Source organism: Alligator sinensis, unplaced genomic scaffold, assembly GCF_000455745.1.
Source record: "Alligator sinensis unplaced genomic scaffold, ASM45574v1 scaffold499_1, whole genome shotgun sequence".
In the NCBI taxonomy this organism is placed as follows: Eukaryota; Metazoa; Chordata; order Crocodylia; family Alligatoridae; genus Alligator; species Alligator sinensis.
Genome location: NW_005841864.1, coordinates 4,146,413 through 4,173,521, shown reverse-complemented (window position 1 = coordinate 4,173,521; position 27,109 = coordinate 4,146,413). Strand labels below are relative to the sequence as shown.

The window sequence follows — 27,109 nt, the reverse complement described above, 5'->3', positions numbered from 1 at the left end:
TTGTTCCTAACATAGAAGGAACAAGGAAAAACAATGTGGCAATCTGCTGTCACAGTACTTTCCAATAAATGTTTACTCATATCCTAGAACCACTGTACTGCACTCAAGAGAGACAAATCAAGAATAACTCAGGACTGAACAACAGTGCATGTTGGTCTTTGGAAACTAATATATATCAGCTTGCACCACTATCTCCCTCCATCCTGTACTTTGATTAGGGTTATGTCTTTATGAGTTTTTAAGAAAGGGAATACCTTGCTTTAAAAAAGAAATTCATTATTAAGGCTTCACTTACACACAGTTTTTATACTAGTATAATTAGTTTAGAAGTTATTTTTTACTGATCTGGTCACATTGGTACAACCTCTAGAGTAGGTACATTTACTATTGTATAAATATTCTTAAATGCATAAGCTGGCTACAGACATTCAAAAAGCCCAAGGTGGAATCAATCATAGTTACACAGTTTTCTGTAAGTGGCATAGTTTAGATCAGTAGTCTAGTTTATTTTCATTCCCATAATGAATAAACTATGCTTGTATGAACACATTTATATCAGAGCAGTGTAACTATGTCTACACCAAAGGGTTTGGACCATTTTATTGATATAGGTGTGCGTAAAAGACCAAAATGCATTTACTGCAATATATTAAATGTGTTATGTATTAATGTCAATGCATGAAGATCTTCAAGCAAACCTCTTTATGGGGCTTTTGCTTTTGTACAAGACAGATTTTACTATCATGCCTATTATATATCTGAAGTTAGTCTTCCAATGTTAAAGAGTTAAGTAATACCACTATAATAATACTTTCTAATCCTAGGTTTAGGAATTATTTTCTATTTGTACATTCTTTACTGCATTACAAAATAACCCCTGTCTATTTCACTTTGTCTCTTTCCCAGTTTTATGATGTTATTTCTAACATATTAATTTACTTGAAAAAAATTGTGCTAAAGTGGAAACGTCATGCATAAGCAAACCTAAAAACAGTCCCATAAAATTTCAGTTTGGTTCCTTATCCAAATCTTGTATGCATTTTCATGGATGTTATGGTTTTGGAAATATGGCTTTTAAGAGATTTCCAGTACTCCTGATTTTAGCTGGACTAGAAATATAACACTAATATATAGCAGAATAATTCAGCATTTTACCAGTCTTGTGCAAACTAAAACCAAAGAATGTACAGACTCAGGAAAACATGGAAAGACTAATTGTTAACTATGTATGTTGGACCTTCAGAAAAATTGAGATTACCACCTACTAATCTCTGAATACTAATACTAGTAATACTGAACCTGTGACTACAAGTACGATTGGAATGAATGGTTTAGTAATCTGACCCTCTCTGGAAAAAATTACTTCAGCTCTTCAATGTTTTAATCTCTGGATAATGTCTTATAATAGCGGTTTTGAATTTTGCAATTCAAAAGTCCATCACTAAAACAATCATTTGCAATAATGACTTAATGGTATATACTTAGTGATATGAATGGTATTTGTTATATGCTTGAGTTTAATTTGACTTTTTTTATTTCCTTTAATTTTCAGAACTTCTTTCAAATAGTTAGTAATCTCCTAGATGAAGAGAACAAGGAAAAATGGGAAGATGCACAACAGGTAAGGCTTCTGTTGCTATTCAGTTTAAAAAATTACAAATTATATGGATAGAAAGCATTTATTGTATTGCTGAGTAGGAGACCATACATGAATGTAGTGAGGCTTGTTTAATTAGGAAATACCTTTTTAAAAAATATATTGTAAAAGCTAGGATAAAGCATGTTCTGCTGTGAATGTAACAATGAATGGAAAAAATGTTTTGAAATAATCAGGCCCGGATAGAAAAGGATTTTTTTCTTGCCTCCTAACTACTGGGCATCAAAACTATTTTATGATAATGAGAACACTTAGAGACATGTCACACGTTAAATGTAGGATATATTAACTGTCCTTAAAATATGAGGATCCACACATTGAAGAAGTAAAACACATTCTAAGAATGATTGTATCATAGCAAAATTAGGACTTTCCATGGGAAGAGTATATCCAGATAATATAAAGTGACCCTTGTTCAGCTATCAGTTTAGACAAAAACAGGATGCGTTTCAATACGGACAAGTGCAGGGTGCTGCACTTGGGCAGTAGTAACCGGCAACACACTTATAAGATGGGAAACTCCCTTCTTGAGAGCACGGAGGCAGAAAGGGATCTTGGAGTCATCATTGACTCCAAGATGAACATGGGCCGACAATACAAGGTCATGGTCGGCAGGGCTAACTGGACCCTATCGTGCATCCACAGGTGCATCTCAAGTAGGGTCAAGGAGGTGATCCTCCCCCTCTATGCAACACTGGTCAGGCCACAGCTGGAATACTGTGTCCAGTTCTGGGCGCCCCACTTCAAGAGGGATGTGGACAACATTGAGAGGGTCCAGAGGAGGGCCACCCGCATGATCCGGGGACAGCAGGGCAGACCCTACAATGAGAGGCTACGGGACCTGAACTTGTTCAGCCTACACAAGAGAAGGCTGAGGGGGGACCTTGTGACCGTCTATAAACTCACTAGGGGGGACCAGAAGGGTTTGGGGGAGACCTTGTTTCCCCCAGCGCCCCCCAGGATAACAAGAAATAATGGCCACAAGTTGTTGGAAAGTAGGTTCAGATTAGACATCCGTAAGAACTACTTCACAGTTCAGGCGGCTAGGATCCTGGGGTCACTTGAGCCCAGTTTCTCTCCTGCCCAGGCAGGGGGTCGGACTTGAAGATCTACAAGGTCCCTTCCGACCCTACTTCTATGATTCTATGATCATCAGACTTCTCCAAGGAGATAACAGAAGTTCAAGACTCCGGTACAGTGCTGGGGCTGGCACTGACAATCAAAGACCTGTGCACATTAAAACTTGTAGTAAACATTGCCATGGAACTGCTCAGAATACATTCTGTCTTCAATACTGAATAGATTTAACATATACTAAGTGTCTTGTATGACAAGGCCTATATTATAAACAGTTTCATTGTGTTCCATGGGATAATTCCTGATGTTTGAAGAGTTGGAAAATATGCGCTGTAACTGAAATGACTGAGTATTACTTTTTGTTGACTAAGTGATTTCACTTATACAAGGGAGTAGGTTGTAGCCATGTTGGTCTAAGGGCATAGGCAGACAAGGTTCTTTGGGTGAATCCGATATCTTTTATTAGACCAACTTAAATAGTTGGAAAAAAAAATGTTAGCAAGCTTTTGGGTTTAAAAACCCTTCGTCAGGCTGAGGAGGTCTGGTATATGCTTTTCCTGGATGGAATGAATAGTAAAGAAGCAAGAGGCTGGGCTGGTATGCATGTGAGACAGGCAGTCAGTGAAGATGTAAATTGAGGAGTCAGTGGGGGAGAGACAGGCGGGGGTGGGGAGGGAGCTGTAAGATGCAGGGATGCTGGTGGCTGATGGCTCTGTTGTGGGATGTAGCAATTGTGGGGTGGTGGAAATGAGTTGACAGGTTTTGCATTACTTGTCATGGCATGGTCTGGATCCATTCGGTGTGTTCTGGGCCTGAGGAAGTTTGCTTCTGGTGATGAGGTTAGCGAGGTTCGGTGCTTGTTTGAAGGCTAGGATGGATGGTTCTGGGAAGAACTCTTTAAGAATAGGGTCTTTTTCTAGTATGGGTTGCAATTGTTTAAGGATTTGCTGTGTGGATTCAAGGGAGGGGCGATATGTCATAACACGGTGTGCGATTCGTGGGGGGTTTTCTTCTGTACTGCAGCGATTCTTCACATGGCATTTCTTTGAGAAGTGCGATCTATCTCTCTGGAGGAGTGTCCTTGTTGGGTGAAAACCTTTTTAAGATGAGTGAGATGGCAATCCCGAGTGCTTGTTTGAAGGTGGCAATCCCGAGTGTTCTCCGCAGTGCAAATTCGGTGGTAGCTGAAGGCTTGGCTGTATATCACAGCTTTCTTGGTGTGCTTAGGGTGATTGCTGGTTCTGTGCTGGGTGGAAGGATGATGATTTTTGAGTTTTTGATGGAACTCAGAGATTGCAGGTTTTCAGTCCAAATGATGAAGAGGTCATCGATATATCTTAAGTATAACAAGGGTTTGATGGTGCAGTCCTTGAGAAATTCTTCTTCCACGTGGCTCATAAAAAGGTTGGCATACTGTGGGGCCATTTTGGTGCCCACAGCTGTGCCCATGGTCTGAAGGAAGGTTATTAAAAGTGAAATTGTTGTGTGTGAGGATGAAGTGTATAAGGTCAGTAATATCTTTTGGGTCTATACTCTGAGTTGTAGTCATGCTCTTCTAGATATGTAAGGCAGGTGTGGATGTCATCCTGGTGTGGGATGTTGGTATATAAGCTGGTAACGTGCATGGCATTTAGGAAGGTGTTGCTGAGAAGGTGGTCTATGTTTTTAAGTTTCCATAGAAAGTCTGTAGCGTCTTGGACAAAACTTGCACTTTGGGTGGCAAACAGTTTTAGGATTGATTCAACGAAACCTAATATTTCCTCAGTTAGGGTCCCATGTTTGGAAATGATAGGTCTGCCAAAGTTCCCTTCTTTGTGGATTTTAGGGAGAATGTAAAAAGTTCCTGCATTGGGTAGTGGGGGGGGATCAAGGTCCGTAATTTTTCTTGTAGTTCTGATGGAAATGATTTGATGGTATTTTTTAGCTTCATGCTGAAAAGGGGAGTAGGACCTTCTTGTAGTTCTTTGTAGTGTGCGGGCCGCCTCCCGATCCCATCCATGCGGCCATGTGTGGGCTAGGAGCGGTATGCGAACCCGTCTTTGTGCACACAGGCTGTGGCCAGCAGCCCGGGCATGCGGGGTCGAAGAAGACCGGTGGCGAGCTAGAATTAGTTACGGACGCGTAATGGTTGATTAAAAGATTGTTTACTTACACCAAAGATGGTCGTGGTGTAGGCTGGACAGTTTCCCAGGCTCAGCTCCGCTTAAGTCCTCGCTAGAGGACTCCGACAATTGACCCCGGAGTTGTTGAAGCTCTGCGGGTTCGGCTCGGTAGTTTCAAAGGAAAGGGATACGTCTAGGATTGCGCTCGGTGACAGGGAGAGGCTAGAGGCCGTTTGGCCCCCGGAGTGGTTGAAGCTCCGTGGGTTCGGTAAATAGGCCCCCGGAGTTGTTAAGACTCTGTGGGTTCGGTAAATCGGCCCTCTATTCTCCTCTTAAGGAGAAAAAAAAAGCTGGGTTTGAAGGGATTAGCAGCGCTTAGAGATCTTCACGCTTTTTCTCCCAAACTCCAGTTGCTTTTTCTCTCTCTCTCTCCAACTTGGGCGGAAACCACCCAAGCTCTTTATATGGCTAGCAAGCCAATCGCTAGCCGCCACATGTGCCTATATTAAGATTGGCCAATAATGTGGCGCGAATCTCAATACAAATGGCGGGAACTCCTTTGCACCGTGCATCACTATGATGCAAAAGAAATGCACCATGCAAAGAAGGCTATAAACGGCGGGAAATACTCTTCTGCAGGCGGGTTCTCCTATTGCAAAAGAAAACTCCACCGTGTAAAGAAGCTGCAATTTGGCGGGAACATAATTTAGCGGTGCCGAAGCACACAAAAACAAAAAACCACAACTTTGGGTTGTGACATGTAGTAGGTGGTGTCAGAGAGTTGTCTGTTGGCTTTCTTTATATAGTCTTCACAGTTTAGGATGACTATGGCTCCTCCTTTATCTGCTGGTTTTATTAGGATTTTGTGGTTAGATTTTAGAGATTCTATGGCCTTTCTCCATGGTAGAGAGAGGTCATTATGGTGGCGTGTGTTGTTGATTATTTCATTGTTCATTCTTTCCCTGAAGTACTAGATGTAGCAGTCAAGGTTACAGTTTCATCCACTGTGAGGTGTCCAATCTGATGTTTTTTGGGTTGAACTTTTCCTCAATGTTGTCAGAGGATGAGTTGTTGTTGGAAATGGATTAATTTTGGTTGCAGAAATATTCCTTGAGGCAGAGGCATTGGAAGAATTCTTCTACTTCTCCACTTTGAAGTATTTTATTAGGGTATTTTTCTGGACAGAAATTTAGGCCTTTAAAAAGGACAGATTTTTCAGTTTTGGTAAGTGTATGTGTGGAGATATTGATGATATTTGAGGGTTTGTTCCTGCTTTCAGTTTCATCAAGTCTGAAGTTAGAATGTTGTACAGTGTTGGTGTTGTCCCTCTTATGTTTGTTTTGTGGCTGGGGAAGTTGTTCTTGGATTAATTTGTTCCATTTCTTCTTTTTATGTTGGAGGAATATTGTAGAAAATTGTTCATAGTCTCTTTGTATCCATTGTATAACATTAGGGAAGATGTCTGGATTTTTCTCTTTTAAATTGTTGTAGCATGTGGTGATTTCCTTCCTGAGTTGGTCTCTTTTGGAGTAGATTAGGTGAAGTAGATGATTTCTAATCATTTTATTATGTTGTTCACTTATACAACATTTTTAAGAAGGAAAAGATGGAGAAAATCCATTGTCCTATGAGTTTTCAAGTTCCTTTCAGATCATTAGGATGCTCTGTATCATGAAATCAAGACTTCCAAAGTTACAGCCAAAAAACACATTTCAAGTGACAGAACAACATATGAAACTAGTAAATCCTGTACAGAATATTTTAAAAAGTTCTTATCCTCTGCTGACCACATCAAATAATCAGGAAAAATAAAAATATATGTAATCCTGTGTTATGCATATTTCAACCAGTGTAAACAGTATTAACTAGTTAAAAATTATGGAGAGAGGATTATGGCTGCAGTTTTGAAGTCTGATTATATCAATGTTCTTTTCAAAGACAACAAAGTGAAAATGTGCATGCCAGAGTACTTTAACCATCTTTTTTTACCAGCTCTGAGGCATCTCTGCCTGAGATACTTTCCTTGAGCTCTGCAGTCTTTCCTAGTTTAGATTCCTCAGATTGTGCTCTGCGATCTTTTGGTAGAAAAAAAAGCCTCATTCACTGTCAACAAATTGTTGATTTTCAGTCAGAATACAGCTGCAGTGCCAGAGCATATCCTTTCACTAGATTAAATGCCAACATTAGAAACCATTAATTACAGGTTATGTAAAGAACCCACTTTAATACATGCCTTTTTAAGAACTGATGTAAGGAGCTGCAGAGAAGCCATTTGCAGTCCCCAGTGATAAGTTTATATTGGCTCAACCGCAGTCAGGAACTATTCTACATATTTTTCATCACAATCTGCCAACACCTTATTTATTAATTAAATAATCTATATCTGTAAAGCTACGGAGTGACTTGGTAACATGTATTGTTCAACTGTTTCTCAGCTGAAGAAATGCTAACAAAGTGAATGCTGGCAGAAGAACATTTTAATTAAAAACCAGCCATGGTCCTCAGTACAGAGCATGTGTTTATTTGTAGTATGGGTGAGACTGGTGTGAAAATGTATTTGTAACCTTACTAATGACCATTAGAAAAAATGAATTTGAGTTTGTTTCACTTGAGGCAGTAAATTCTCCCTATTTGTCAGGATCTTGAACACATCATATAATTAACATAAAACATCACGTTGATGCCTTCACTTTTACTTTAATGGCCTGGCCAAGCTATGTAACCCAGCATGAAGTTACCCAACTTAGTTTAAATGACAAAGGATCTATTAAAAAAAAAAGGAATAAGCTGGAGCATTTGGTTACTGAAACTTGGAGTCTCCAGAGGCAACATGGGGAGGTAACATATTCCCAGTGTCAGACATAAATAGGATGCATATTGCTTACAGATTGCATTTTGACAACTTACTATGAGGCAAAAAAGGGCATTGTGTACAGAAATATATATATATAATAGACAGAAAAAAAATATAGTATCAGATTACTGAAAATTACCACTTTGTCCATGAAACAGACAGCAGTCTTTATGATGAATTATTTATTATTGATGACTCTATTGGTTTTTAAACTATTGGCATTATTGCTTAATAAAATACACTTCAATATTTTTGTGGTAAATATTAGCATATAACCTTGAAAATGAATGACATTTTCTTGTAAATGAGCTAGCCTTTTCCCTGTTTGGAAATCCTAGCTGAATGTGGTTCTTGTGTTGTAGAGACAACCATGGATTCCCCTTGTTTACTTAATCACCGTGATAACGGCATTAAAAGCATAGGAATAATTTTTATTAGTTAACTTTTGCTTTAAATCAACAAAGGGGAATGACACTACCATTCTTAAGGGCCAGATTTTGCCTTCAGATTTATAAATTCCCTTTTATCAACATTATTGGGGTTACCTACCCAGATGTTTAAAAAACCCCAAACCCTGCCTTTTTTTCCCCTGAATTATGTCTTAAATAGTAACCATGACTGAGATCTATGGTGTACTCACCATATAGCATTGTAATCCTGTTAGGTTAAGTGCAGTGATGTCTGGGCCAACCTAAATTGTTTTCCCACAACTTGAAGGCTGACCATGTTGACTTACCAGGAGATTTTAAGTCAGTTGAAAGCTAAACATGGTAGTTTCACAGTCACTTAAGCTTTTAGATAATAAAACATAATGTATACAGTTCTTGTCCTGCCCCACCTCATTTTATTACATTTAGTTTCTGTTTTATCTCAGTGCTATAGAATTGCTGAAGTTCTTCTGGCTATTTTTGTATCTTACTTTTGTTTACTAGATCTATCCAGGATCAGTAGAGCTAATGCAGGTGATTGAAGATTTTATACACATTGTTGGAATGGGGATGATGGACTTTCAGAATTCATATCTAATGACTGGAAATGTAGGTAAGAAATAGGAATTTCTATTATCAAATATTTTATCTATAAAAAATAAAAAATTGCAAGTACATACTTTATAGATGCCAAGTATATGATAGTTTAGATTGCCATCCTCTTTCTGTTCTAAACTTATCTTTTAATATTTGGTCATTTGCTATCTTGATTATTCATTTGCTTAGTATGTTTTATAAATGAATCTTCTCTTTAAATGGGTCTCCAAACTTGAGTGCAGACGTAAGATGTAAATACACTGAAATCAATAAGTTCTTTCAGAGTTTCAGTATTTAATGTTTTGCCTCCTATGAATATCAGTCTGTTTTAAGATAGGTCATTACAGTGAGGCAGAATATGTGATAATTTAAAAGTTAGTTGGTTTTAGAAAACATCACAGAAAAAGTAGAAAATGTTTCTACTGAAAAACCTAAAACATCACCAAAGTAATCATACTGTTGTGCTGGTAGAAATGTGAGGCTTTATTTCAGTATTCGTGATTTATGCTCAATGTAAATCAGTATAATACATGTCATTTGATAATATCAGTTGAATAATTGCCAATAACATATAATTAACAAATTATTAAATATTTCTTTATTTTTCTCAGTTTTTAGAGTTGGGAGGGTAGGATTAATCCTGAAAGGAATTGATTTGTATTGGTTGGATGTTAGTGAATACTAATTGTTAGCTGATTGTTGGGCCTAGCCCTGGGACCATGTGACAGTCTGGAAGTAGCTCTGGTGTCAGTCTCAGCCCTGGGACCACATGGGAGTATCGAACTGGCCCTAGTGTGTTCCCAGGGCTAAGATCATCAGCTGATAGTTGGTCCCATCCCTGGGACTGTACTGGGGTCTGGACCTGGCTCTGGTGCAGTCCAAGGGCTAGGACCAACAATCACTAGCAATGATTATTCATGTTGGCCCTGGGACTACTTGGGTTCAGCTGGGCTACACCTATCCAGCTTTCAACTTGCCAGTGCAGAGGGAGCCTGGGTTGCTGGGCTCCTCCTCCACTGACAAGAAGTAGTGGCACCCCTGGGATCTGATCTCATGCACATGTGGCATGGTAGGAAGCACAATTATTGGGATCATGAAATTTATATAGTAAAATAAGTGATTGTTTATTACATACTTTTTGGCGTGTTTTATTGTACCCTAATCTGTTTGGGTTCTGAAAATTTGTTTTCTGGAAATTGACTTTAGGAATGGCATGAAAGGATTCCATGTACATTTCCTCCACAAAATTAGCATGTCAAGTGGGAAACAACTATTTAACAGAATCAAGAGCCATGCGTTGCACTGGATGCTCTGAGCATGAAACAGTTCTACTTATGAAGTGGAACTGGGAGGAGAGAGGGATATTACTATGGTTCATCTGAAACTGCTGTAATTGTTATTTCTGTCAGCTCTATCCTGCAGTAACTGGAAGCTAAAGCATACTAATTTAACAATAATTCATTCAGAGGTAAATCACTATGGTTGAGCTTCACTTACTGTAGGATAAAAGCAGACAAGCAAAACAATTTGAGATAATCAGCTGAAACATTCTTATGAGCAGTATCTCCCTCCAACTTGAAAGCAGTATAATTGTCTCACCACACCAGGTAACTACCTAACTTTCATAGTGTTTCTTTTCTCCATTCTCTTTTCTCCCACACCTAACAGTTTTCCAACAGAGTTTGATTTAGTGGTGTGTCCTTGGACTTCTTTACTGATTTATGTTGGCTACCTAGACCTTGGGTCCTGGCATGTTCCTCTCATTAAATGCTGCTTTCTGCATGTCCTTTCACAACATGTGATGAAGTGAGCTTCAGCTCATGAAAGCTTGTGCTAGAGAGAGAGAGAGAGAGCACTTCAGATAGTCTGTGGGTGCATCTACACACGCAAATGCTCCAGGATGGGTTTACTCTAGAGTAATTTACTCAAGTAAACTCACCTCTGGCTGGAGTCTACATGTGCACAGAAGTGGGAACAGATTTGCTGCTCCCCCCCCGCCAGTCCTGCATTGGCCCCCTGCTGCAGCCAGGGGGAGCTCTAGGGAGCCCAGGGGCTGGCAGGGAGCATGGGGCTAGTAGAGAGCTGTCTCCTGGCAGGGACTGGGAGATTGCTCCCTTAATGCTGGGAGTTGCCTGCTTCAGAGGCGGGCTCTACCATAAGAGCTCAGGAGCAGGCAGTGTCCCTCTGCCCCAGCACCAGGGAGCTCCTGGCCCCTGCTCCTCAATGGCAGTGGGGGGGTGAGAGACTCTTACCTCCCATCCCTGGCTCCACAGTCAGGAAGCAGGGGCTGGGATTAGAATCTCCTAACCCCTGCTCCCCATCACAGAGCTGGGGCTGGGAAGTAAGGAATTGGTATACATCCTAACATCCCCCACTCTACAACTGTGATCACAGAGCGGAGGCTGAGAGCTCACTGCTGCTGGGGCAGGGGGACATTGTCCCTGCCCAGGCTACAGTAGCAGAGTCCACCCTGGCAGCAGACAGCTCCCAGGAGCAAGAAGCAGTCTCTTGCCACCTGCTGCCTGGCTGACGGAGAGCACATTTGCAGGTATCTTGTATTTACAAGTAGCAAATTTACTCGCAATTAGAGCAAGTTACTATGCAGTAAGTGTCTGTATGTGTAGATGGTGATGCTTACTGCACAGTAATTTGCTCTAATCTCGAGTAAAGCATCTCATGTAGACACGCCCTGTAAGGTGCAAATCTACCCTGCTGTTAACAAGAAATATTCAATCTTTGTTAAAATCATTTGTTATTCCACAAGTTTGGAGTGTAGCAAATGTATTAATCTTTAGAAAAGTGATAGATCAAACTTGGGATAAAACTATAGTTTTATTTTAGACCAAATAAATTTTCTCAAGCAACAATGAAAGTTATATATTCATATGATAGGGTCAAAGTGGGATTGCTTTGTACAGGAAAATTGTACCTCTGATGTCAAATAGTTTATTTTAAAGTAGAAGCAAAGGAATGGATAAAGGAGAAGCAACTGACAAATTTATTTGAACCCTGTGTAATGCTTTAATCCCTCACAAGAGGCTGTTAACGAAACCAAGTAGTCCTGATATGAAAGGTATTGTCACAGTGGTTGGCTAATACACAGAAAATAAACGGTTTCCATTTTCAGCATGAGAAAAGGTTACTAGCGTCATGCCCCTTAGTGTCTTGTTTTGTTTTAAATAAAAACTGATGTTAAAGGAGGTGATCATAGAGTGGCAAAAAATGCAGATAGCTCAAAGCATTTAGAGTAGACCATGAGAAGAGGTATAACAAGGTAAAATGAAAGGACATGCAGTGGCAGAAACAATACCTGTAGGAAGGGCTAGTTAAACTATGCAGACATATTTCTGTATTGCAAAATAACTCAGTGAAAGCCCAGATGAACGTTCAGTAGTGGCCAAAGGCACACAGAATATTAGGATGTATAAAAGAACTGCATAGGAGAAATGTGGAATATATGACATGCATATGACCTAGAAAACTGCATTTAGTTCTGGTTACTTTGGGCAAGGTACAAATCAGTCCTGCCCAACTGGCAACCTGTCACCACATGCAGCCTGTGAGGGGTTAACATGCAGTTCCCGGCTCCCACTGCCCCCATCCCCCATGCTCCTCCCACTGGGTCCTGCTGCTGCAGAGGCCAAGGTCTTCACACTCCCCTTCCCTCCACCAGCTTCTGTTTCCCACCCCCATTCCCAGAAGTGGGGTGGTGAGAGGGTGCTTTGCATGTGACAGGGGGAGAGGTGGGCTGTCCTAGTTGCCTTCACTATCAGCAGGATCAGGAAGGAGGCTATATAGTGGTGCCACTGCTTACAGGTGGAAGACCCAAGCTGCTCATGCTCTGTGCACAGCTTGGAGACTTAGGCTGATCACTTTCTGTGCACATGGCTGGAAGGTCCAGGTTACTTGCACTGCATGCATAGCCAGATAAGCTGTGCAATCTGTGTGCGCGGATGAGGGGGTAGAGTTCTACAGCCCATAAGGTGTGCAGTCCCCCACTCTCTAGCCATGATCCAAATTATTCTTATAAGTGTCTAAATGTTGGTTCAGTATAACAAGAAGTGATTCAGATCAACTGGGCTCTGTGCAGGTGCTTCAGGTTTGGACTGAGTTCAAACACTTGGACAGGAAGTGGGACACATGAAGGAAGGGCCCTTCTCAGCCTGAAGTGATTCAAATCTGCACGTATCATGAAGGCACCAAGTTTTTAGGTGCTGGTATACCTAAGTGGAAGTATCTACAAAAGCTGTTTGAATCAGGACTTGGAATTAAAATGCTGAAACAACAAGATGTTATTTAATGGAGAATGGGAGTATCCACATTCATATCAAAAGAATGAATTAGAAGGTATATAAAAGCATGCTCCTGCACATAACCCAACTCCTAACTGGTAAACTCTTGCCCCTTCATTTGAGGTATCTGGCCAAAATCAGAAACGGGAAAGACATAGAAATGAGCACCGTTCTGATCCAGGGATGAGAACTCCTATATTTGTAACCATTTAGTGGGCCTTTTATGGTGAACTGAGTCAAATAAGCCTTTCAGATATTTTTAAGGAGGCAAAGCTTGACCTATGGGTTAAGTACAGATAATCAAAAAGCCCAAGGCTGAATTGATTCAATCTTCACAGGTTTCTCTAAGCTGCATGGATTGAACCAATACTAAAGTGAATAATAAAATAAAAATAAGAAACAAGGGTCTCAAGTTGTAGCAAGGGAGGTTTAAGTTGGATATTAGGAAAAACTTTCTCACGAGGAGGGTGCTGACGCACTGGAACAGGTTACCCAGAGAGGTGGTGGAATCTCCATCCTTGGAGGTTTTTAGCGCCTGACTTGACAAAGTGCTGGCTGGAATGATCTAGCTGGAGATAGTCCTGCTTTGATCAGGGGGTTGAACTAAATGACCTCCTCAGGTCCCTTCCAACCCTAATTTGCTATGATTCTATGAATTGATGTTCACTTTTGAACTCAGAAAGGCAGTCAGATACCTGCAAGTGGCACAGGCCAGAAGCCAAGGGGCACTAGAGCATGTCTCCCAGCCTCCAGGCCACTGCCAAGGGCACTTGAATGCAGACAAGCAGGGCCCACCCCTGATTAACAGCCCATCACATGCCCCCCAACCTCCTGCTATCCACCCCTTCTCCCCCATAGGGGAGGAACAGTCCCTCCAGCCCAGGGCCCAGTCAGCACCAGGCATCAGCCTAAAAGGGGGGGATCTCTGCACCTCAGCAGAGGCTGATCCTACCCCTGGGCAGGGTCCCCTGAGCTGTACCACCTATGAAAAGATGGAATTCTTCCCCTCCTGCCACCCCTCAGTTCAATCCAGTACTGGGTTAGCTCTGCCCTGACAGGTACAAGTCGGGGAACAGTCTTTCCAGCCCTGGACCAAGCTGGCATTCAGTATCAACCCACATGGGAAGATCCCTACACTTCAGCAGAGTCCCCCGAGTACTGCCACCAGTGCAGAGGGGAAATTGCCCCATCCCATTCCAGTCCAGGACTGTTCTGCCCTGTACCTACAAGCGGGGGCTAAGTCATCATCAGACCATGCAGAGGGATGGAAAGAGGGAATTCCCCCTCTGCACTGGCAGCAGGGCTTGCAAAATCCTGCCTGGGGTGGGGGTACCTCCCATTGAGGCCTGAGGATCTGGGCTGGCCCCAGGCTGGAGAGACTGCACCCCTCACATCTGTGCATTAGTGACTTGTGTGGGCCTAGGGAAGAACCCTTGTACACCAGGGCTTAGGGCTGGGCCTGGGCCAGGGGCTGAGCTGGGGAAGGGTGTCTGTACCCCCGCCTCCCCCCACTCCCACCTCACTGGCCTTACGGGCACAAGTAGGAAGGACCAGCACTGCAGAACAGAGGCTTTGATGCCTCAGCTCTGTGACAGTCTTGGGGTGAGGCCAACTATGCTCTGCTGGAGCAGACAGCGTAAGCCAAAGCTAACCCAGCCACCCTGAGATGGGGTGTTTGCAGGGGAAGTGCAAATCATCCTGGGATGCTGGATGACTGAGTTAACTTGAATCAGGAGGGGAATTGGGACAGAAGTTTAGAAGTTTTATAGACCGGTTTAACATAAATCAGTTAATTTTGATACTACTTTCATCTAGGTCTATCTTAAACTGGTTTCAGCCATTTTGAAACCAGTTTATGTGCACTGAATTTCTGTTCTGTTACAGGTTTAAACTGCTTTCTGATTACTTAAACTACTTTATGTGTAATATCTGTCCCTAGCCACGAACACTGTGCATTGGTAGGGTGCTATAGGACAGAAAAGACTTGAAATAGTTGTCATTCTCTTGCATGCTTGCTTGCTTTCTTCATCCTTGTCACATATGTAAGCTTCAGATATTCTTTCCCTCATGCTTCTCATGCTCTTTAAATCCTCTTTTCACCTCATTCCTATTAAGAAGCTTTGACTTGGGGAGAATTTTTTATAGTATTTCTTTTTCTTGAAACTTTGTCTTTCTTGTTCAGTAAACTGAGGCTCCAATCTTCCATCTAATTTTTTTTCCCACTCTAATTTGGACATTTTGTAAAAGCAATTCTATATCTTATCTTACCATTTCTATCTTATCTTGCAGTTGGCTTTTTTTCTGACTGCCTAGGTTTGATGTTTGCCTTGAGATCACCTTTCATTAACTACTGATTCCCCTCCTGTGCTGCTAACACTGCTTTGATCTCCCTTTGCAAAGCCTGCTTCTGTGCTAGTGTTTTTTTCTGACTGATTTCCATTACCCTCTGACCAGCTCTTGTTGCCACCTTCTTGTCTTTAATTTCTGCCAACATTGTAACTCTGTACTCTGTCTCTGCTGAAGGCAGAACAGTAAAAGTAATTTTTCACCCTTGAAATATAATGCATATTCTTGACTTAAGCATTGATACATTCAGAAGTAAATGCAAGGCTCATTCTTTGCATTAGAATTTTTACAATAGGAAATTTTGTAATTAGAAAGAAATGAAATAACTCTGACAACAAAAAATCCAGTAATCAGTATAAAGGTATTATTTCAGTCTGCAGAAAAATAAACAGAGAAGGTTATTGTTAAGCATTCTTAAAATGAGATTGAGGCATTTGTAATATATTACAGTTTTGACCAGAAATGCTGCAAGACTCTGCAAAGACAGACACCAAATGCTTGGGTGAGATAGATGGATGGAATACAAGTTTCTTTAGAGATAGATATTTGATCAAATAAAAAGGGTTGCATACAGAATCTAGATGTTCTTTCTTCATATACACTAATTTACAATATCCACTTAGCTCCTGTCAAATGCGGTAGCAGCATTAATTGCTGCTCTTCTGATGCCAAATTTCCAGATCCATAGGGAGCCTTATGTGGCCCAGTGTGCTTGATAGTTCCTGCACTTGGGGCCCAATTGGTGCACACACAGAGGCCAGATCAAGGTGCATGGGGCTGAGCCAGGCTGGTTTAGTGCATGACTGGACTGGAGTGCATGGGGCCTGGTCCTGAATGCAGCTGGCCTGCAAGACTGGTGGTCTGCAAGACAGCTTGGGGGCCAGATCCCTGTGCACAATGCCCAGTGTGAGATCTAGCCTGTCAACCAGCCCTTTGCCACTCATGTGGTCTATGGGACCATAGGGTTTGGTGCCACTGGTTCAGGACAAAGCTGCACCCCTATCTACTATGTCCAATACCTCCTGATGGAGCTTTTCTCCAAAAATTGGTCACATCCCATTTAACTGGATTAAGGCACAAGCTTCCACAATATATTGTGGCAGTGAGATCCACAAGTTAATTATACACTGTGGCCACGTGCAGGCATTATGCTTTTTTGTGGTTTAGGTAGTCAGAAACCGCCTATACCCATAACAGAAGAGAAGTTGGGGGCACATAGACTGCTTTAAAAATGGCAGATCCCAGTCTAAGATGGACCTGGATCGATGTAGTATTAGACTTCCTTGATCTAGCAGACTTACTCTATCTAAGTTATACCAGTCTATTGAACATCAATGACAGGTCTGCTCATGAATGAAAGTAGGTAACTGTCCACCGGTATCTCAGGGGATTTTTTGAGTCCCTTCTAGTGCCCCCCTTACAAGGAGCCATGGCTCGCTTGCTCCAGCTGAGCTCCTAGTCAGTCCCACCTCTGAGCTCTCTGTTTGTCAGCTGCAGGAAGGACACAGGAGGAGGGGGCAGCGGGGCTCACAAGCTGCTGGAGGAAGGTGATGCCAGTGACACACTCTGCAATCCTGGCTGAGTTGCTGGGACACAGAATGTCCTTCCCCTGTCCCAAGAGACAGGTCTGTGCACTGGAGTGGCTCTGGTAAGGGCTTGGAGAATTATCCCCTACCCCTTCACCCCCACCCCACTGAGCTAGTGCCAAGTTTCTGGCTGAAGCTTCTTCCACCCATGCAACTCTGGTTCCTGGTGGGGGGAGGGACAGCCATGCCCTTGTAGCTACAGTGCCTGGCTGGGGATGGTTCTAGCGCTGAGATTTGTATGGCAGCAGGTGTCTGTGCTGGGATGAGCTGGCAGCCACCCCTCCCCAAACCTTGGAAAATGAATTTCCTTGAGCTGAGCCAGTCCAGCTGTCAGCTGTCACTAGAATCACCACCTGCCAAATGCTGCAGCTGCAAGAGCATAGCTGCACACCCTCACTCCAGGAACTGAAGTCCCATGCCTGCACAGGAGATGGGGTTTTCAGCCAAGAACTTGGCACTGGTTTGGTGGCAGAAATCCTTCAAGAGCTTCCTAGAGCCACCCACTCCAGTGCATACTCCCAGAACTCAGGATGAGGGAGGGACATTCTGTGCCCAGTCTACCTGGTCAGGAATGCAGGCTGCACTGCTGGCACCACCATCACTCAGCAGCACATGAGCCCAACTCCCTCCCTGCCTCTGTCCTGCATGTAGCAGACCCCCATGTCCCCTACCCCAGATAAAGCCCAGGAACCTCCATGATACTGAGCAGGGGTGAACATGCCTCCCTCCTCTGACTGTTTGCAGCTATGAACTGCCTGACAGATATACAGGGCAATGGGGGGGAGGCGTGTGCTTGACAGCCAATAAGGGATGGCCTCAACTGCACCTGGCTGCCCTCAGCAATGCCCAGCACCCTGGGAGGTATGCAGGAACACCCCAGTCTTCTGGCCTCAGCCACTGTAGGCATCTAGCTGACTTGCCCCACCAAAGGGCAAACGTGAGTTCCATTTGCTCCAATCTATGCAGATTTAGAAAAACCCGCGTAGATTGGATAGATTCCACCTCAGGCTTTTTGAATGTCTGGAGTTAGCCTGCGTCAAAAAGAACTTCCTTTTGTTAATGTTTTAAACCCAACACCTAGTAACTTTATTTTATGTCGTCTGGTTCTAGAAATTTGAGAGATCATGAAGAATAAATCACTATTTACTTTGTCTGTGCCATTTAATATTTTGTAGACCTCTGTCATGTCTTCCCTCAGGCATCTCTTTTCTAAGCAGAAAAGTCTTAACCTACGTAGGGCCTCGTTACACCTGACAATATGTGCTGCACAAATGTTGATCGGTGTTAGCGCTAGCTCAAGTTTGGAGCAGTCACACTTTAGGCCAGCAGGGGCCTGGAGGACTGAGAGAGGAGCTCTGTCCCTGCCCCTTGGGGTTCCCCTCTACCTCCTGCTTCCCCCAGGCCCTGGAGCATTATTTGCTTGTGGCTGCCTGCACTGGGAACCCCAGGAGAGCAGGCAGGAAGGGTTAACTTTTCTGCCCAGCCACTGCTGCTGCAGAGGAGCAGCAGCAGCTGGGCAGGCATTTTTACCCTTCCTTCCCTGCTCCTCTGGGACAGACAGTGCAGGCAGTTACAAGTAAGCGGCAGAGGAGAAAGTGGGCCCAATTTGGGCCAGCAGGGGAGGCGGGATGAGTATGGTTTTTACTAGCAGCTACATCTTAGTGTAACACAAGCTGGGTAATATGGATCAGAGACAATCCTTCCCTGAGCTGCTGTAACTTTAAGCTGCATAGCAAGTACTTAAAACTAGTTTCAGGTGTTAATGTGCAGACAGTCCTGGTGTTAAGAGCTCCAGGAGGCACCCAGAATTATCGTGTAACAAGGCCTTAAGTCTCTCTTCATGTAGAAGCCCCTCCATACCCCTGATCATCCTTGTTTCCTTTCTCTGTACCTTTTCTAGTTCTTCTATATTCTTTTTTAGGTTCTTCTATATCGCAATGCTGCACATAGTATTCAAGGTGTGGATGCACCAAAGGTTTATAAAGGGGCATAATGATATTTTTTGTTTTGTTTTCAGTTCCCTTCTTAATAATTCACAATGTTTTGTTTTTCTTTTTGACTGCTACTGAACACTGAGCTGATGTTTTCAGGAAAGTGTCCACAATAACTACAAGATCTCTTTTCTGGGCGGTGACAGTTACTGTAGAACCTATTATTGTGTATGTATATTTTGGGTTATTTTTCCCCATGTGCATCAGTTTTCACTTATCAGTATTGAATTTTGTCTGTAATTCTGTTGCTGTCTCACACAGGTCTGCAAGATATGTAGTTCTTCACTGTCTGCCTTCGTCTTTATGATTCTGAATCCTAATCCTATGCTCTGAATTGTCTGCAACTCCACTTAGCTTGGTGTCATCATGCAACCAATCCCATCCTCATAATCCTAAATGAAGATATTAAACAGTACTAAACTAGGACAGACTCATGGGGAACCCCACTCAACACCCTCTCTCAATTAGACATTAGATAGCATTAACATTTCTACCATGAGAACTGCCATCCTCAAGGTAGAATTGGCAAGTATATAGCATTCACTGAATTTCTTCCAGGGGAAACATGCCCCTTCTGAGAGAAGATCTTCCAGGTCCCAATCTGTAAGATCCCTCTTGCGAGAATGAACATTTGTACACTGCCTTCTAGGTCTGGTCTGGGAGGGAAGCAGCAACAGTTGCCTCTTCTCCAGAATGGGGGGAGTCCTTGGTTTGCAGGAGAAGAAGCGGGTACTTTGCTGGCTCCCTCTGGCTTCTCCTTACCACCTCCACTAGCTAGCAGGACAGCAGGAGTGGGGATTGTAAAGTCCTGGGAGCTGGTAACAAGGACCCAGGGAAACTATTCCTGGTCGAGATCCTGGTCCCTGGGCTATATATGCCACCCTCTCTGCTGTGGTGGACAGTAAGGGTGGGGATTGTAGAACCCACAGACTGGGAATCCAGCCCAAGCCCAGACATAGATGTCTTCCCCTTGTTGCCCTGCTACCCTGCTGGAGGTGGTATGGATATCCCATGGGGTACCAGGAGCCTAGCATAGGAGCAGCTGCTCCTTGCTCCCTACTTGCTCCTCAGACCAGAGACTCTGAAAGCTTTGCCTTGCTGCTCCCCATAAAAAAAAGCAGGGGAGAGACGGAATGCCTGTACTGTGCCCGCTCCTGGAATGATTTCTAGTGGTGAAATTTTTCCCCTGTACTCATTATACTCAAAGACCTGTACGTGGCCTTTGAGTACAACACTCCAATCCCTTATGTATCTACATTACAGTGCTTCTGTCTAGACTATATTTACTTAGCTTATTAATGAGAATGTCATGGGAGATAAGTGTATTTGTTCATGGTGACTGAAGTATAGAAGGCATTAAACACTTCTGCCTTCTCTGCATCATCAAATATTAGATTGTCCTCTCTGTTTAGTAAGGAATCAAGATTTTCCTTAGTCTTCCTCTTACTTTTAACATAATTCTTTTACTTCTGACATGACTATAGAATGTTTCTTGTTGACTTTTATATCCCTTGCTAGCTGCATCTCATTGCCTGCCTCAGCCTTTCTGATTTTTCCCTGCACACCCATGCAACAGTCTTACACTCATCTCTAATAATATGGCTGGGATTCCATTTTCATAAGATTCTTTTTTTGAATTTCAGAATTCAATTCCTCGAAGAATTCTCTGTTTAACCAGGTCAGTTTCTTGCTCAACTTCTTCCTATTTTTTCTTCACATCATAATAGCCTTCTCCTGCACTTTCTTGGCCTCCTTAAGATACAACCAGCTTGCCTCAGATTTGCCTTTCATGGGATCATACCCACCAATACCCTGAGTATGATTTATAAAAGTCTGCTGTTCTCCTCCTTTTCTTTCCTTACAATTTCGGACTGAATCATTTCAAGGTCATTTATCAACTAAGTTGGCTTCCAGCTTCACATTCTTAACCAATTCCTCACTTTTTGTGACCAGCAAATCCAGAAGAGCTTTCCACCTTTGTTGGCTTTTCTACTATCTAGATCAAAGAGTTATCCCCAACACAACTCAGTCCAAAAACTTACTGGACTGTCTGTGCACTTCTGTGTTACCTTCCTAGCAGATAATTAAAGTCCCCCATTGATCAACAGGTCCTGCAATTTGGGTATTTTTGTTAGTTGTTTGGAAAAAAAAAAAGCCTTGTATACCTCTTCTCCATGGTTTGAAGGTCTATAATCTGCCAGGGCCAGATGGTTTCAGTTTCTGACACCAATTTAATATTTTGAAACCTTCTTTTCTCTGTACTATTTTGCATTGATACCTACCTTGACAATTTTTAATGTGTGCCCAAAAGGCTAGATAAGGCTAGAGACTTGTTTTGAATTTGTTCCTATAGTTATTTCGTTATTTCGTAGACCATAAACACCTGAATTCATGGTGTTTATTCCCCTTGGGTTTTGGACTGAACCCATTATGAAGACAACTTCTAAGTCCTCTTCTAAGACAAAGTATCTACACTTTTTGTTTTAACCTTTCTTATTGTTAAAAAGTAAAATATAACTACTTATTAAGCAATGGTTAGCATTTCTTCATTTATATTTAACCACTTTGTTCTGACAGATTGGTCCATAGACTGGGGGATAAATAACTTCAGCAAGTAAACAAATTTAGGAGGACTTGATGAGCCTAAGTCCATATTTTGATCCAAAAGCTTTTGCTTCCTTGTCTGAATTCAAAGCTCTCTATGCAGTTACATGCCAAAATATAACTGCTGCTTTTGACACTGGCATACTGTGATCCTACTATATATGGAGTATGGATGAAAAGACATTCACCCAGCTACTGAGCAAGTGCAGTAGACTGTGCTTACATATGTAGCTGAGCATAGGTTCCAAAATTGTAGCCAGACAAAAATCCTTGAAGAAGCAGACTGTCCTATGTTTTAGCCTAATAGTTAGGGCACTCACCTAGAAAGCAGGAGATGCAGGTTCTAGGCCCTTCCTCTTTTACCCAGAGAGTGCTCTTAGTCATGGGCCACAGCTTAGGTATTAACCAGTCTCCTTTCTAGCCCTTGTCTTTAAGCTGGGCACTACAACTTGGATATAATATTAATTGGGTAAAATGACTAAGGAGTAGTGGAGAAAGTTGTTTTTTCCCGTTAGAAGTGTGTAGGCCAGAACATATGACTTTTTTCCTTCCACAGACGTAGCCATTTTGCTCAACTACATGATCTCTATCTGGCTTTCTTCCTCCTAAACCACATATCCCCTTCTCTTGGCTGCCCAGGATCCCAGCTCCAAAAGTAGGGTTGGACGTGGGAATTGGATCATGTCTCACCTGTGGCCTGCTGGTTCAAACACTGGCATCCTCATATCAAGGGACTGCCAATGATGACAAAAACACTGTGCTGGGAAGTCAAAGAAATGTAAATTTAACTGTACCCCGCTGCCCCAGAGTGAGGGTGGGTGGCTTAAACCTGAGTCTTCCACTTCCTGAACAAATGCCATACAGTACTAGGTCTATTGATCTAAAATATGGGAGTGCTTCCCTGTCATGAGTTTTTACCCAGTCACAATTTTAGGATTTATACTTAGGTAGGTACCTATGTATGAAGTCTCATATACTTGCTCAGGCAGAGCACAGCCTACAGAATATGCTCAGTTACCTTGTGGATGCTTGTGCACCCAGTGTGCATGTGGAATATGATTGCTAATTGTGCATAAGTGTCAAAAATGGCAATTAAGCAGCTGCAAAACTGCTATTTGGACATGTAAAAAAAATCGATTCTGCCTTTGGAGTTCCACTCCTGGGTGGTCAGAGTGATTTAGTGCCTGCCTTTTCTCTAAGACCAGTCATGGTCCAGAAACTGGGTGTTCCTCTGCCTAAATCCCCTTAAGAGCCAGATCCAATAGGTGCCTAAAAATTGGGTGTTGTGGCAACAAACTTTCAGGCACTTAGATCCTTTATTGGATCTAGTCTTTTGCCCTTAATTCTTTTCCTTTCTGATGTCAAACAAGCATATTAAAAGTAAGATATTTTACCTGAGATTTTTTTAGTTGGTAACAGTGTAATAGTGTATAGGCAATTTCCCCCCTCACCTTTCTAAAACTGTCTGATCTGTGATCCTGAAGAAATAAGACTGTTAGAATTGTGGATAAAATTACTCATCACCTAAACTTACTGTGGCTTTAGAGAAGAAATGACTAAAACTAGGGGAACAGTTATCAGAATCTCATGAAAATCGTCAGCAAAACTACAGAGATATAGCTAATTTAATTTTTCTGTTGTATCCTAAATAAGAGACAGAATTCAGCAGTTAGTTTTTCTTTGGCTATTTATTATTTTGGCAAAGAGCTGGATCTAAATAAGCCAATCCTTGAATATTTTAAAATGGCTACCCCGTTAAGCCAGCATGATCTAATATGTGTTTTCCTTCTCTAACTTCAGTAAATCATTTTGAAGTAGAATAAAGGATTCAAAACAAATTAAAGAAAGTGTTGGCTATAAAAATAAAGGCAACCAGCCTTCAGTCTAATCAAAAAGAATAACTGAACCTGAGTTAGAAGGCAATATCCACAATACATTAGTGTAAATAACCTTTTATAGCACTTAAGTTCATGCATTTTAGGTTTTTATATTGTTGCTTAAATTTCTGCTTCAGTAAAATCTTTTCTTTGCTGTTATTTATAAGCTCTTTTGGTCCTGAGTAATTAAAAGCAAATGTCTTCAAAAAGAAGCACCTTGTTTATGATAGCTCAGGTGTTAACACGTGCACTTCATTGCTGCCCTGAGAAATGGAAGGTCTGGGTTTACTTATTCATTTGTCCCAAATTGCATCATCTTTAGGTTTTTCCATCAGCAGCTCCAAAAAGCATTAGACTTAGGAACTGAAGCATTATATAGGTTGCCTCAACTTAATGGGGTAAATAGGACACCCAAGAAATTATTATTATTCTTTACTACAGTGACACCAAAGGGCTCCAGCCCTGTTCTCTGAGTTACGCTGTAAAAATATAAGAAAATGACAGTCTTGTCTCCAAAAAACTTATTATGTACAATTAAGAACAATGTAGACCAGGGGTTCTCAACCTTTTAAGAATCAAGGCACCCCTCAGAAAATGCTAGCTCTTACTTTTCACTCATTTTTTACTACAGAAAAATAATAGAGTAGTTCTTCTGTAGCAGAGAACATAGAAAGACTGCAACAGGACAGAATGGATCACTATTTGAAAACTCTGGGTTTATCTTGTGAATCACATTTGCACAGCTAAAAGTGCTTCATTTCATGGCACCACTCTTGAAAGTATTTCAATGTACTACAAGGTGCTACAGCACCCTGGTTGAAAGTCACTGAGCACGCCTACACGAGATGGTATATCACCATCTTTGGTAACAAAGAGCAAAAGAAACATAACTCATTGCTACAGTGACATAGTGTCAGCAGGCATGAACCATGATACCAGTGCTACTGTGCAGTAGCGTCAGAAACAACCTGTGCACTACCGGGACTGCACGGTAATGGCAGTTACTGCACAGTCATTTAGTACTTTCTAAAGCAACTAACAACTGCGCAGTTGGGGGGCATGTATAGATGTGCCCAGTGTTCTAGAACATATATAAAGCTCTCATTTGTATCGCTGTGTATTTCTAATGCACCTATTACTGTAATGTAAAGTCTATACAATTAGAATGGATGGTTTAGATAGCTATAACGGCTTGTCAAATAGGAAGTGTTGAATAATTTCTATGCTAAAAAGTACCAAATATTATAATAAATTAGACCCATTTCCTATTTTTAATTAAAAAGTAAAGTGTTCCATGGTTTAGATCATGTTTCCTCTGAGTGCACTTTCTCTATTGACTATGCAAGAAGCTGCATGCTTAATCCTATTTCTTTGAATCAGCATCTTTGAATCAGTAGCCTAATTTTTAGACATTCCAATGCCTAAGTTGGAGATACCTAAGGCTGCTTGCAGACATTAAAAAAAACAAACAAAACCCCGTGCTTTAATTTAAACTCGGCGTGCTCCTGCACCAAGCCCAGCACGTATACAGAATAGGCAGCATGTTAGTTCAACCCACAGCATCTGTATAGATAGGGCACTTCAGTGGAGCTTTTTTGGCACTTTTATCTAATAGCTGACTGAATTAGTTATTAGATAAAAATGCCAAAAAGCTGCGCTGAAGTGCACTATCTATACAGACACTGCAGAGCTGGGTCGAACTAACACTCTGCTTCTTCTGGTAAAGTGTGGTTTGGTTTGGTTTTTCATGTCTGCAGCCAGCCTAAGGATGTTTATACGTGTGCTCTGGGGTGGTGGTGGTAGTGGGAGAAAGGGGGTGTTATAGTGAGAGTGGTTCCCTGTCTTTGTCGCCTATGGAGGGTTCGGGATTGAGAGTGTGGTGGCGGGTAGAAAGGTAAGAAAGGTTTGTTTACTTATTAAACACACAACTACACATAAATAATAATGTTACAATGACAGACAATAATAATTCACGTCGGCAACTTATCAGCAGTCCTCTCTGATGCCTGATGTATGACAAGTTTCTCTTCTGCAAAGCTCAGCGAAGTCAGGCTTCCCCGATCAGCGATGTCCAAGGGGTACCGGAAGGACCCTGGTATTCAGTCCTCGGGCTCCTTGAGATCCACTAGCCCATGAATCCAGGCCAGCAGCTAATTCCAAATCAGTAGTTTCTTTTATAGAGCTGCATCTTCCTTCTAAATGATTTTTGGATGTACTAGCCAATTTATAACTTTTGAGCTATGCTGACAACTTACAGCCATCCAGATTCTCCCTACTTCAAACTGTCCTTAGGACTGACCAATAGCAGTACAAGCCTTGCATTCTTCTGATAAGGTTAATTTTAATTACTCCACAGGTCCTACTTCTGCTTCTACAAGGCTTTGCTAAATTTACTCAGCCTCACTACATACAAGGCCTTATTAACCTTTGACTTTAATTAGGCTCTTAGCAACAACATATAGCTTAATATCAGAACAAGTGACAGAAAAACACTTGGTCTAATCTTCATAGAGCCTTCAGCAAGCACCTTTATCACACAGACATAATTTTCACCTGTCACGCTCCCATAGAGTGGCTCTAATCTAATCACTACTGAGTCATGTGTATTCAGCGTTCCATATTTCAAAATGACCGTGGGGGCATTCATGAGTTTTAGTTAAAACGCCCCTGCCACCATTTTGAAATGTGCAACACTGAATACACATAACACTATAGCACACGGGAGCATTCTAATTAGAATGCATAATAAAGCCTGCCTTAATGTATTCTAATTAGAATACATCTGAGCACATGTATAGGCACCCTAATTGGCCACTCTGGCTATAACCTACTGCTATTAATACTATAAATTAAGTTTAGTTTGTAAAGCACAGTGTTATCTAAGAAATGTAAGTGGGACTATTCATCCTTTGCTAATACAGAGAAAGTTCTCCTGAATATTTCAGTATTAAAATTACAAGTAGGAACTGTTTAGTGAATGAGAAATGAACATAGGAAAATTAGTTCCATATGTAATATAAAAATACATATTTTAAACATAGCAAAGCAGATCTGCAGCTGGTGTAATTGAATGTAGTTCGCTGAAATCAGTGGAGCTAAGTGTGATTTACAGTCAGTTAAGTTGGTGATGTAGCCTACCATCTGTTAAACTTTTACATTTGCATCATGGTCTTTTATAAAACAGAGGGGGGAAATAGAACCATCCACTCTGTTGGAAAAGTCCTTTTATAACATTAGTTCTTGCGTGATGATTGTAGGTTTTAATCACAAATGACTGTAAAATGTGTTTCCTTCTTTCACACTGCAAAATCAAAATGTAACAATTGTGCAAACAAACTGGATAACCACCTTTCATTTTTCCATTATGGGGTTAAATGCCATATGCAGTCAGATAAAGACAAGAACCCTTTTATAGTTAATAAACGGTTTAGCATTGCTTTAGTAATACAGTAACAGAAATAGTTAAGATTAAATTTCCAAACTTTATAAATCTTTTGGCTCTCATAATTCTGATCAAATTACATTGTGTAATTTGTAATGTATATAAATGTAACCCTGGGCATGACACTACATGCGCCCTCACCTGAATACTGGGATCCTGGGGTACCCGGTAGCCAGTAGCCCTGCCCAGCCCCCCTGGGAAGCTGCTGCAGTGCCGCCAAGTGGCGGGACTCCCCTTACCATCAAGCCCCCTCGCA

At 41.8% G+C, this 27,109-nt stretch overlaps 1 protein-coding gene across 1 annotated transcript in view; it reads left to right on the top strand.

The window, feature by feature from the left end:
• Nucleotides 1-27,109, top strand: part of ADGRB3 (adhesion G protein-coupled receptor B3) — a 738,716-nt gene that overhangs the window by 368,451 nt on the left and 343,156 nt on the right. The window contains exons 11-12 of the mRNA XM_006016642.3: nucleotides 1,553-1,621; nucleotides 8,623-8,731. Coding sequence (XP_006016704.1) covers nucleotides 1,553-1,621; nucleotides 8,623-8,731 — 178 coding nt within the window. The remainder of the gene's footprint in view (nucleotides 1-1,552; nucleotides 1,622-8,622; nucleotides 8,732-27,109) is intronic.